At 45.3% G+C, this 13,717-nt stretch overlaps 1 protein-coding gene across 1 annotated transcript in view; it reads right to left on the bottom strand.

Moving 5' to 3' along the window:
- Positions 1 to 13,717, bottom strand: part of MRC1 (mannose receptor C-type 1) — a 239,932-nt gene that overhangs the window by 201,321 nt on the left and 24,894 nt on the right. The window contains 1 exon segment of the mRNA XM_033932883.1: positions 748 to 1,146. Within this exon segment, the coding sequence (XP_033788774.1) occupies positions 748 to 1,146 (399 nt within the window).

Below are 13,717 nucleotides of genomic sequence, written 5' to 3'. Positions count from 1 at the left end.
CCTGACAGGGGAGGGGGGAAGGAAGGAAGGAAGGAAGGGGGCCGGTGCAATGCCTGACAGGGGAGAGAGGGAAGGTTGCTGGGAGCAGAGCCTGACAGGGGAGGAGAGGATGGAAGGATGCTAGGTGCAGATCCTGACCGGGGAGGGGAGGATGGAGGGTGCTGAGTGCAGATCCTGACAGGGGAGGGGAGGATGAAAGGGTGCTGAGTACAGAGCCTGACAGGGGAGGGGAGGATGGAAGGGTTCTGGGAGCAGAGCCTGACACTGGAGGGGAGGATGGAAGAATGCGAGGTGCAGATCCTGACAGGGGAGGGGAGGATGGAAGGGTGCTGAGTGTAGATCCTGACAGGGAAGAGGAGGATGGAAGAGTGCTGGGAGCAGAGCTTGATACTGGAGGGGAAGATGGAAGGATGCTAGGTGCAGATCCTGACAGTGGAGGGGAGGATGGAAGGGTGCTGGGCTCAGAGCCTGACAGGGGAGGGGAGGAAGGAAGGGGGCTGGGTGCAGATCCTGATGGGGCAGGACACTTAAATATTAAGCTGCCCGACTTATATTTGAGTCAACCATTTTTTTCTCTTTTTTTTGAGGGGGGGAGGAGGTCTCGACTTATATTCAGATTGACTTATATTCGAGTATATATGGTAACACAAATTAATTTGTATTAACACATGGTAATACAGCACTATCTGTTAGCAAATCTATCCTTTTGTCTACTTAATAGATTTTATTAATCTGTTAAATTATTACCTTCATAGACCCTAGAACATAAGTCATTTGTGGTTCCATAGATCTTCCATCTGCTCCATACACCAAACCCTTGATATAGTATAATATTGCTTGCTTTATTTCTGTAGTTAAAATGTAAAGCTTCTCCTTGAATACCAAAGATGGTGTCATTTTTGCATTCCCATTTTTGAAGGTCACTTGTTGCATCACAGGGATACAGTGAGACTACAGCCATATCCTTCTTAGTGGCCACTCCCAAGCACTGTTTCAATAACATGCTCATAAGCTGGTGTGGAGAAATCCATCGGAATTTCTGCGACTCGTAATTCTGTTTGCATATATTGGCCGTGACAAAACTAGTACTCAGAACATCCACACAACGCCCGTGATCTTCGTTAAATATTAGAAATTCACTGGAATCTGTAAAAGAACAGGAGAGTCAATTTACTTTAAGCAATCTAAAAGCAGGCAGAATGAGACTGATTGGTTAAAATTTTCCAGATACTGTAATCATTTGGAGCTAAATTCTCTATATGGCACCCAACAATTGGTGCTGAAAAAAATGAGTGCAATGTGCTATTCTATAAACTCTGCTTTATAGAATAATATTTTGTGCTGGGAATAACGCCCAGTTTTGAGTGTCAGGACTTACACCAACTGAAACTTGGGGCTCCTTTTACTAAGCTGCCTAGAGTTTTTAGCGCGTGAATTTTAGCATGTGCTACGTGGCTAGAACTAATGCCAGCTCAATGCTGGCATTAGCATCTAGCGTGTGCGGCGCAGCTTTGTAAAAGGGACCCTTGGTGTAAATTAGGGATCTTCCTTGAGGGCCGCAATCCAGTCGGGTTTTCAGGATTTCCCCAATGAATATGCATTGAAAACAGTGCATGAGATTCATTGCGGAAATCCTGAAAACCCGACTGGATTGCGGCCCTCAAGGAGGGACTTTGAGACCTCTGGTGTAAATCCTCATGCCTGAATTAGGCACAGATTTACTCTAGTCTTTAATACTGAGTACAAATTTCAGGAATGCCCCTCCCATGGTCACGACCCCTTTCTGGATCTACACACGCATCTTCATAGAACAGTGACTAAAAAGATGCATGCATAAATTCAAATGATTGCTAATTAGCACTAATAATTGATTGTTAGCACCTAGTAACTGGTTCTAAGTGGCTTATTATGCAATTAAATTGGGCATGCACCCCAATTTGCACACACAATTTTTAAAACCATATATACTTTATTTATTTATTTAAAAATTTATATTCTGCATATCTGACAAATCTATACAGATGACAAAATAACATACATACTAAAATCACAAAAAAACACATTAATGCAGCAAAACATAAAAATCAAATCAACAAACCCCAGAACCCACCCTTTTCCCAAAAACATCATCTTCATCCGTACCCCCCACCACCACCATTCAAAAAATAAATCTACGACAAAGACTGAAAAAACCCATCTAAAAGAGTCGCTTCAAACCTTAGAATTAGGATGTTAGCTTATATATCAATAACATCTTGGTGGTTTTTATATAAGAACTTTTCCCTCTCTCATGAAGCCAGGGGACTTCCTAGCTGATTATGGCCTCCAGATAGCTGTTCACAGATCAGGACACACTAATTATTTCTTTTAAAACCTTTACCCAGAAAATACTTGGAAGGTGATATATCATACGCACAAAACATTCTTAGGGATATACACATGCCAAAGTACATATTAGAAGGGTGATTTACAGACTTCAAGACATAACAACATAGAACATATCCATCTTTCATATGTCAAAGGGTTACACTTCATATAATGGCAGGTCAGGTCTAATTCTTTAATGCAATTTATTCTTTCCTGGATGGATCGCAGTAGAGGGAAAGCTTCAGGGCAGCCCAGGCAGCTTGAGAAAACGGTGCCACACCAGGGCTCCTCTGAAAAAAGGAAATTTATGTTTAAAGAAGACTGGGAAGATAAGGGAAGGAAAGAAGATAAACCATGGTGGGAAGAAGAGGAAGAGATATCCAGATTATGTGTCATCCTGGAAATGTTTTAAATTAGCCTAGGGGTAGGGGTGGGGGTGGGGAGGGATGAGAAAGAGGGGGGAGGGAATGCTGGACCAGAGGTAGGGAGATGGAACTAGAAAAAAAAATTATAGCCCCAGAAACAAAAGGGGGGTGAGAGATATAGATATATAGATGGTGGACAATGGGATGGAAGGAGGAAGAGAATGGCAGAGATGTTAAATCCAGGGAGGCAGGCCTGGGTAGGGGAAGATGCTAGATGGAAGGGCAGTTGGGAAGAATGAAAAATATATTGGATCAGGAGATGAAAGGGAGGGAGAGAAATGTTGGACCTGGGGGCATGCGGAAGGGAAGAAGAGATGCTGAATCATGGGACAAGAAGAGGGAAGAACAGTGGAAAGAGAGCAAGAACGATGTTGGACCATGAAGGGGAAGAGAGAAAGAGGAGAGATGATGTACCATGGGGGAAGAGGGCAGGAATGAAGAGAGATGGGGCAGTTGGGAAGAATGAAAAATATATTGGATCAGGAGATGAAAGGGAGGGAGAGAAATGTTGGACCTGGGGGCATGCGGAAGGGAAGAAGAGATGCTGAATCATGGGACAAGAAGAGGGAAGAACAGTGGAAAGAGAGCAAGAACGATGTTGGACCATGAAGGGGAAGAGAGAAAGAGGAGAGATGATGTACCATGGGGGAAGAGGGCAGGAATGAAGAGAGATGGGACAGGAAGATGTCATGCAATGTGGGGGAGAGGGAGAAGAGATGCTAGGTTTCAAGAATGGAGGGAGAGACCAAGGGGTGGGGGTGGGGATGTAGCATGAAGATGAATGAGAGAAGCATAGTAAGTACAAAGGTAGAAATGTGGTAATGAGAAGTAGAGAGGAAGGTAATGAATAGATGAAAGATAGAAGGGAATAAGAGGCTGGGGAAAGAGTAAGATGGATAAAGAGAGAGCTAGAACATGAGAAATGGAGATGGAAAGTTGAGAGGTAACTGAAAAGTATAAAGAAAAAGGGTGAAATTTGATGGATGGCAAGACAGAAAAGAAAAAAAGGAAAGGAAAAGCTAAAAAAGAAAGATCAGTTTATCAGGTGTAGTGAGGTAATGAAACAAGATAGGAGAAAAGACAAATGGACATCAACAGGGCTAGATTAATGAATAGGCCCAATAGGCATGTGCCTAGGGCCCGAAATAGTCAGGGGGGGCCTGCTGAAGGATGACTTACCATACCATTGTTTTTTCAGACGGCAACGGGCCCCCCCTCTTCCTCCCTCCACAGCAATGGGCCCCCACCCGATGGCAACACCACCCCCCCTGCATCACCGGACAGCAATGCAGCCAACCACCAGCATCAACAGTAACGCGGCCAACACAGCTCTATGACGGTCCCGCGATGACTGCGTCTGCCAGTCCATCCCCCTCTGACGTCACTTACTTCTTCTGGCAGACACAGTCATCGCGGGATCTTCATGGAGATAAGCCAGGTGTGTTAACGTTGATGCCGAGGGGAGGCCGTGTTGCCATCCATCGATGCCGGGGGGGGGGGGGGGTGTTGTTGTCATCGTCGATGCCAGGTGGGGGCCCATTGCCGTAGGGGGGACCGTTGCCGTTGCTGGGGGGTACGTTGCTATTGCTGTGTGGAAAGGTTGGTGGAGGGAAAGAAAGGGGGTTAATGTTGATGGAATTGGTGTGCAGGGAAAGGTGGAAAACAAGAAGGAAGGATACTGGATGGATTTAGGCTGGAGGAAAAGAAAGGGGGTTAATGTTGATGGAATTGGTGTGCAGGGAAAGGGGGAAAACAAGAGGGAAGGATAGATACTGGATGGATTTAGGCTGGAGGGAGAGAAAGAGAGCTAATGTTGATGGAATTGGTGTGCAGAGAAAGGAGGAAAACAAGAGGGAAGGATACTGGATGGATTTAGGCTGGAGGTAAAGAAAGGGGGCAGATGCTGATGGAAGTGGGGGGAAAGAGAGAGGAGAGAGTGAAATGCCAGATCATGGGGGTGTGGGTGTGAGAGAGGGAAGAGAAGAAGAGGAGAGAGATGCCAGATCATTGGAGGAGGGAATGGAAGAAGATGGATGCCAGACCAATGGGGGTGAAGGGAAAGATGGAAGGGGGAAGCATACAGTTTCGGAAGTGGCATAGGACTGGGTAGTTGGGAAGAAAAACGGAGAGATGATGGACCCTGGGGTGGTGGGGAAGGAGGGAGAGATGATGGATGAAAGGGTAGTTGAGAAAAGGACAGATGGTGGATCTGGGGATGGTGGGGTCCATTGCCGCAGCTGTGGATATGGACACAAAAAAAGGAAATATGTCATACCTCCAAGGGAGGGAAGGGAAACAGAAGGGGAGGACAGAGATGGAAGATGGATGGCTAGCATGGAGAAAGAAGAAAACGACAAATGGGCAGGAGGCCCTGGCAAGTGAGTTATCAGAAGACAACCAGAGCCTGGGACCAACAAAAGGTAGAAAAAATAATTTTATTTTCTATTTTGTGTTTACAATATTTATTTTGTTTACATCACAGAGCCGGTGTGGGGTTAGAGATGTTGTAACCATATATTTCTGCTAAGACTAAGCCTTAGTCACTTAGGGGTTCTTTTTTTTAAGGTGCACATTTAGCGTGTGCAAAATCGGTTAACGTACCCTAAGTATCTTAATAAAAAATTTGGCCCGCGACTTACCCTTTTTTTCAGATTTTGTCTCCTTATGTGATTGAGTTTGACACCCCTGATGTAGAGTGAGGCAAGCGATGTAAACTTGGTTATTAATATAGACTTATATTTCAGATAGTATTACTGCTTTACAATATATTTGAACGCTTTTATATACATATTGAAAGGGTTCAGAGTTAATGTTCTGGGTAAGTAGGTGGGAAGGGAAGGAAGGGGGATTTGTTCAGAAATGTTTGGAAGCTGCATAGAAGAAAAACTTTGCACTGGTATGCTAATCTTTTTTTGTTTTGAATTAAAAAAAAAAAAAAAGAAAAAAGAAATACAATTGGAAACAAAGAAGTAAAGAAGAAAAAAGATAAATGTGGGCGGGATGTGGGTGGGGTGTGGGCAGGGCAGGCCCAGGGGAGCCCAGTGTACTTGTGTGCCTAGGGGCCCTCGAAGAATTAATCCTGTCCTGGACATCAACCAATGTAAAGGGAATTATCAGAAGAGACAAATGGGACCAACATGGTGGACATGATGGAAAAATAAAATGTCCAAATGACAGAAGTTAAAAAAGTGTTTTATTTTGAATTTATTAACTGGAATATGTGTTATCTTTGGGATATGTGCATTAGCGGCTTAACAGACAGCTGATAGGGGGAAGGGGGAATAATGGTCCTAAGCTCAAAGTAGGTGGGCACCAAATTATCTCCTTGCCCTCCCCCATGCCCCCTGACCAAATGAAAAGTATAAATACCCAAGCTGTAAAGCATAAATACTTAAGCTGGTGGGGATCCCAAAAGCCCTGTCAGCTAAAGACCTCTTCCTCTATTTTGGCAGCAAGAACTCTCCAAGTTCTGCAGCTGTGACAGCTCGGGGTCACTGCCCCTAGCTGCAGAGGTTTGAGATTTCTGGCTGCCAAAGTAGAGGAAGAGGTCTTTAGCTGGCAGGGCTTTTGGGATCCCCCCCCCCCCAAACACAGCAAGAAAAGTATATTTCTGTTTTTATTTCTCCAGTTTATAGAAACTTGCTGAGTTTAACTTCATGAGGTTCCCAATTCAATGTTTATTTCTATTTGTGATCTCTTACTCTGTGTTTGGTAAATGTATGTCTGTGTCTTGTGTGAAGAAGTCATTTAAAGTTGTTTTATGTGTGGTAGTAATGGCAAGTGGGGAGATCGGGGTCAAGGAGGAGAGGGGTTCATGGGCCTCTCCATAATTCTACCCAGCATCTCTATAACTAGCACTGATTAGGGAGTGACGAACTTATGTGCACGACAGAAGAGCGGGGCTTGGGTGTGATTGTATGTGATGATCTTAAGGTGGCCAAACAGGTTGAAAAGGTGATGGTGAAAGCTAGAAGGATGCTAGGTTGCATAGGGAGAGGTATAGCCAGTAGGAAAAAGGAGGTATTGTTGACTCTGTATAAGACTCTGGTGAGACCTCATGTAGAATATTGTGTACAATACTGGAGGCCACACCTTCAAAAAGATATAAAAAGGATGGAGTCGGTCCAGAGGAAGGCTACTAAAATGGTATGTGGTCTTCATCATAATGCATATGGGGACAGACTTAAAGATTTCAATCTGTATACTTTGGAGGAAAGGCGGAAGAAGGGAGTTATGATAGAGATGTTTAAATACCTATGTAATGTAAATGTGCATGAGTCATTTGAAAGGAAACTCTGCAATGAGAGGGCATAGGATGAAGTTAAGAGGTGACAGGCTCCGGAGTAATCTAAGGAAATACTTTTTTTTACAGAAAGGGTGGTAGATGCATGGAACAGTCTCCCAGAAGAGGTGGTGGAGACAGAGACTGTGTCTGAATTCAAAAGGGCCTGGGATAGGCACGTGGGATCTCTCACAGAAAGAGATAATGGTTACTGCGGATGGGCAGACTAGATGGGCCATTTGGCCTTTATCTGCCATCATGTTTCTATGTTTCTATGAAGGGGAAGAGCATGGTTGGAAACTTTCTGAGTACATGGTGAAGGTAGGGAGTGTTTGAGAGCATGAAGAATTACAAGGATGGCAGCAGGGGTGTCTTCTGAGAAGCTGGGTCATATTCACAATTTGAATATGCTGGTGCAAAGGCATCAGAGGCAAATTTCAGTCTTGCATCTCTGCACCTCATTTATATATCCTATTCACAAGACCATCCTTAGATTTCAGTACTTTAATTTTCATTATCACCCCAATGCCACTCCTCCCAATACAGTCTTGTAAAAGTACATAATTGGGAATCATACTTTTAAATTCCAAAAATCATTTATCTAACTAAAGGGTGTAATTATCAACCATGGGCTACTGTTTAGGCATGTTAGCACTAACTCATGCTATTTTAGCATGGATCCCATTTTATACAATGACACCTAATTTCTAATAGGGCTAATACTAGCCGATATTGATAATTTCCCACCTAGATGGGCTATTTCAAAACTGCCTTCTATCCCATTAGGTGTTACTAAGCTCTAATGGCTCACCAGTTTGTGTAGTTGACAGAACTTGACATTTTACTCTGAATGTAGTTGCTTTAAATGCACTTCTCTACCCTACCCCACCCCGAAGTGGCCACCCAAGGCAACTACCTAGTCCACATAATAGTTAATCCAGCCCTAGCTTTATTTCCTTTTTTATGCTTGGAAGAAAATAGAATATATAATTTTAAGAACTTCACCAGAAAACATGTGATTATTCTGGGAAATACCTCAGCCAAAACTATACACATTCCCCCCCTCCCAATATTCAGCCAGCAGCAGTCAGCATTTTATTTTTCAACACTGATCATTGCTGGCTAAATCATGCCCTGATATTCAGTGTTGGGTCATGTCTGGGCATCGATACAGAATATCAGGGCATAATTCTGGACAGTTTGGCCACCTGGAGCTTATACAGGCACAGCCAGTAGCGTACCAAGGGGGGGGGAGGTCTGCCCCGAGTGCACGCCTTGGGGGGAGGTGCACAGCCGGCCAAGTCCAGGTCCTCCTGCCCTACTGTGCAACTGGACCTGCACCTCCTTCCTTTCCCCTGGTCTTCGCCACTGCAGTCTTACCTCCCCGCTGCTGCTGCTAATCGCTGACAAGATGTCTTCTTTCCGACATCAATTCTGACGTCGGAGAGGACGTTCCAGGTCAGCCAATCACTGCCTGGCTGGCCCGGAACGTCCTCTCCAATGTCAGAATTGATGTCGGAAAGAAGACTTCTTGTCGGCGATTAGCAGCAGCAGCAGCGCGGACCGGGGGAAAGGAAGAAGAGAGACTTTTTTTCCCCACGGCAGGGAGGGAAGGATGTAGGCAGGCAAGCTGGCTGGCTTTGGGGGTGGACAAAATCTGGAAGGCAGTGGAGGACATAAGGAGGCACTGGGGGCACTAAAGACACGGGAAGGAGGCACTGGGGGCACTTTGGACACAGGACGGAGGCACTGGGGTATTAAGGACACAGGACGGAGGCACTGGGGGCACTATGGACACAGGACAGAGGCACTGGGGCACTAAAGACATGGGAAGGAGGCATTGGGGGCACTATGGACACAGGACAGAGGCACTGGGGGCACTGTGGACACAGGATGGAGGTACTGAGGGCACTAAGGACACAGGATGGAGGCACTGGGGGCACTAAGGACACAGGACGGAGGCACTGGGAGCACTATGGATGCAGGACGGAGGCACTGGGGGCACTATGGACACAGGACGGAGGCACTGGGGGCACTAAAGGCATGGGAAGGAGGCACTGGGAGGCACTATGGATACAGGACGGAGGTACTGGGGGCACTATGGACACAGGATGGAGGACTGGGGGCACTATGGACATGGAACGGAGGCACTGGGGGGCACTAAGGACATGGGAAGGAAGGAGGGAGGGAATAGAAAGGGACAATTGTTGGGCCTGAGTGCAAAAAGAAAGAAATGAAAGAAAGGATACACAGTCAATTAATAGATGTCCCCTTTTGATGAAAAAAATAAATGGTCATGTTCCCTCTGACTTACTTTCTCTGCAGCAGAGTCGGCAGCCGAGCTGAGGTGCAGGAAGGTCCCGCGATGACTCGTCTGCCGGCTCTGTTCCAGACAAAGTAAGTTATGTCGGAGGGGGTGAACCTGGCAGATGCAGTCATTGTGGGACTTTGCCGCAACTCCCTGCGTCTGCCGGGTCCACCCCCTCCGACGTAACTTACTTCTTTCGGAGCAGAGTCAGCAGACGAGTCATCGCGGGACCTTCCAGCATGCGGCTGCCGAGTCCGCTCCAGAGCAAGTACGTCGGAGTGGGGTGGACTGGCAGCTGGCAGCTACAGTCATCGCGGGACCTTGCTGCATGAAGGGAGAGAAAGGAGCAGGACTGCTGGAATGGAAGAGTGGTGGAGGGAAAGAAAGGGGGCAGATGCTGATTGAAGAGGGGTGGATGGAGAGAGAAAGGGCAGACATTGGATGGTAGTGGGGAGCCTATGCTGGATGGAAGTGCAGATGGGAGAGATAAGGGAGCAAATGCAGGAAGGAAATGGGAGAAGAGAAAGAGGGGAGCAGACGCTGGATGGAAGTGGACAGAGAGAGGAGAAGGTACTAGATGGAATGGTTAGAGAAAGAGGGTACATGATGGAAGGAGGGGATAAATAAAAGGAGGGCACATGATGGGGAGAAAAGGATTGAGTTAGGGAAACACTGGAGAGGTGAGGGTAAGAGGTGGCAAGCTTTAGGTAGACAGTATAAAAGGAAATTGAAGAGAGGGTAGTAAGAACGTAATCTAGACAGATGCAGAAAATAAATTGAAAAGGAAAATGAGTGAAAAAAGGGAAAGGGATTGCAGAGGAGAGATGTGGGAGAGGGAAGGAGAGGAGAGAGATGCCAGACCAATGGGGGTGAAAGGAGAGATGGAAGGGGGAGGCATACAGTTTCTGGAAGGGGCATAGAAGTAGAGAAGATGCCATTTAGGGGGAAGAGGGACGGCAGACAGTGGATGGAACGAAAAGAGTTACAAGAAGATGAGGAAAGCAGAAACCACAGAAGACAAAGATAGAAAAATGTTTTCTATTATTTATTGCTTTAGGAGACATATGTCACTGTTTCTGTGGTGCATTGTATGCAGAGTCCAGCTTCTTGCTGGTTCAATTTAACCTTTGTCTATATATTTCTATTTTATCCCCCTTTTTACAAAACTGTGGAGCGTTTTTTAGCGCCAGCTGTGGTGGTAGCAGCTCTGATGCTCAGAATTCTATGAGCGTCAGAGCTGTTACCTCTGTGGCTAAAATCCACACTACAGTTTTGTAAAAGAGGGAGGGGTTAGTTTGTGATTACATATTCCATACTAGGTGAAGGTGTTTTGTGTGTTCGAAAGACATGGTTTTTTGTTAGGATTGACTGCAGGATTGATCTGTACTAGTTTGTCTTGTTTAGTTTTACAATGGGTGCATTCATGTTGTACTGCTCATTGCAGTATGTAAGATGCTGCCTTTTCCTAGGTATTCATGTGTGTTGTGTGGATTGTTACTAAAAATCATGTTTTCATACAGATGGGGGGGGGGGAGGGTCAAAAAATGATGGGCCCCGGGTATCACATATGTTAGGTACGCCACTGGGCCCAGCCCATATTTAGTCGGGGCTGCATACGAATTATGCAGCCTCGATTGAATGTTGGATCAGCCGCATAACCTTTTTTAAAAAATTGTTTTAAATGAACCCTTGTTCTTCCTCCCAATCCCCCAATGATGGCCCCTCTTTCCTTCCCCCGCACCTCAGCTCACACAAAACCTCCCCCTGCCAGGTCCCCTTTCCTCCAATGTCTAGGTAGGCTCCCTCAGGCCTATTATTCTCCCTGGTGGACCAGTAGGAGGTTATTGGGGTTAGAAGTACAGCCCCCTCGCTCCTGCCCCTTTTGGTGCCTCTCAATAATGCCTGCTGCAACCTCTCATGACAGCTCGCAGTATTTCGAATATTACTACTACTACTATTAATTATTTCTATAGCGCTACCAGATGTACAGAGTCACAAAGAAGAAAACAAGTTCCTGCTCAAAAGAGCTTACAATTTAAACATCCAAGACAGACAAACAAGATGTCATGTAGCATCCATTTGAAAAGGGATAGCCCTTCAAGAGGGCATGATTGGGGGTGCTGGGGGAGATCAGGGGTTATGTGGGTGCCAGCCTCATATTCAGTGCCACCACCTGCATAGCTAAACAGCCTAATTTAGAACAGTTTTTGAGATGTCCTAAATTAGGCCACTTACCTATGCAGGTGCCTGCACTGAATATTGCTGACCCCCGCATAACCTTGGTCCCTCCTCAGTGCCACCCCCAGCATTGCCCCTGACCAGTAAGTCTGATGGGATATTCAGCGACAATCTCCAGTTAAGTTCCACTGAATATTCCAACTTAAGTGGTGTGAAGCGATTTAAGTGGGTAGAGAGTTTCCTGCCCCCCTTAAATGGTTTTGAATATCGGCCCCATGGTTTAAAAAAAAAAAATCTGGTCCATTTGCCTCTCTACTAATTCTAAATGGCATGAACTAGTAGAGAGGAAAATATTAGTAAAGCCTATAAAATAGAGAGTATAACCAGAAAACAGGTTAAGCACATTAGCAATTATATCAATAGAAACTGCATAAGTTTCAAATACACTTTCCCCTCCGTATTCGGGGGGGTTAGGGGCAGAGCCGGCCCGCGAATATTGAATATTCGTGAATAACTTTTAGGCCAGCTCTGACCCACCTCCGCCTCCCTCCCGACATCCCAGACCTTACCTGGTGGTCTAGCGGGCTTTCGGGGCAGGAGCGATCTTCCTACACTCCTTCCCCGTGCAGATCACTCATAGCAAATGGCTGCCGTGAGTTCCCGTAGTCTCTCGAGATTATGACGGGAACACCCCGCAGCCATTTGCTATGAGTGATCTGCATGGGGCAGGATTGTAGGAAGATCGCTACTGCCCTGAAAGTCCACTAGACCACCAGGTAAGGTCTGGGATGTTGAGAGGAAGGCGTGAGGGAGGCGGGGAAGGTCTGGAATGCAGCTTTATTTAAAAAAAAAAAAAGTCACGAAGAATTGAATCCGCGGATACTGAAACTTTGGATTCGGAGGGCTCACTGTAGTGGAGAAAAAAGACCTCAGATATCTTGCTCCAACAAGTTCTGACCTCATGAAATTCCTATGTATTTTATATATAAGAGCATCTCCAGTCATTGGTCAAAAAACTCCATTTTTAAGTAGATCACTCTATTGCAGTCTTCAAAAAAATTTACAAAAATGTGTCTTTAAGCAGAGTTTTCATAGACACAATTTCATATCATTCATAACTAACAACCAAACAAGTTGGGCAAAAAAAAAAAAAAAAAAAAGCAAACTCCAGCTGTATTCTTTATCTTGCATTCACAAAAAAGCCCAACAGCTGCCCTGTTTCGCCTCTAGCTTTATCAAGGCCTGCAACATCAATTCTCCATCAGCAGTCTTTGCCAAACACAAAATTCTTCACCCTCACTAAAGGATTACACCAAACAGATCAAAACACAGAAGAACTAATATGCACATAACATATGTTTCACAACTGTCCTTCAAACTACAGACAATATCTCTGTTTACAGGGCAACTAATGTCATCTATTGTTGAGTCTCCTTTATTTGAAAGGAAGCTCTGGAATGAGAGGGCATAGGATGAAATGAAGAGGCGATAGGGCTCAGGAGTATCTAAGGAAATTTTTTTTTTACAGAAAAAGTGGTGGAGACAAGAGACTGTGTCTGAATTCATGAAAGCATGGGACAGGCATGTGGGATCTCATAGAGAAAGGAAGAGATAATGGTTACTGTGGATGGGCAGATTGAATGGGCCATTTGGCCTTTATCTGCCATCATGTTTCTATGTTTTCTAGAAGGCATTTTACAAAACAGATCACACAAATATTGAAAATAAATGCTAGATACATGCAATCAAGTTTCAAGAACTGAACATAAAAGTTTTATATGTGCTGCTTTGGATAAAAGTAAAAAAGCCCCAGCATACTAAGGGGTGCAGTTAACAACATGTTATTTTACCACAGGTCCTGTTTTATCCAATGAGATCTAGTGACTACCAACTGAAGTTAACAGTAAAACAGTAGTCTTAATGGTAGCCACATTGATAACTCCTTCTCCCAACTAAATAAATCCCTATTTTGATTTTTATATAATTTTCATGCTTTAGATCAGTGTCTCTCAAACTTTCTCTAGCTGGGACACACTAAAGGTAGTGGCCACGGCTTGAGGCACCCAGAAGTGCGCGGTCGTTGCCGTGATGACATCCACGCATGGGCAGAGGCCCTCCAGATGGGCCCCGAGACGCCAGTAGGGGGTGCCAGCAGGG

Source organism: Geotrypetes seraphini, chromosome 2 (genome assembly GCF_902459505.1).
Source record: "Geotrypetes seraphini chromosome 2, aGeoSer1.1, whole genome shotgun sequence".
Lineage (NCBI taxonomy): Eukaryota > Metazoa > Chordata > Amphibia > Gymnophiona > Dermophiidae > Geotrypetes > Geotrypetes seraphini.
Note: the sequence above shows the minus strand (reverse complement) of the source record. Positions and strands in the feature narration are given on the sequence as shown.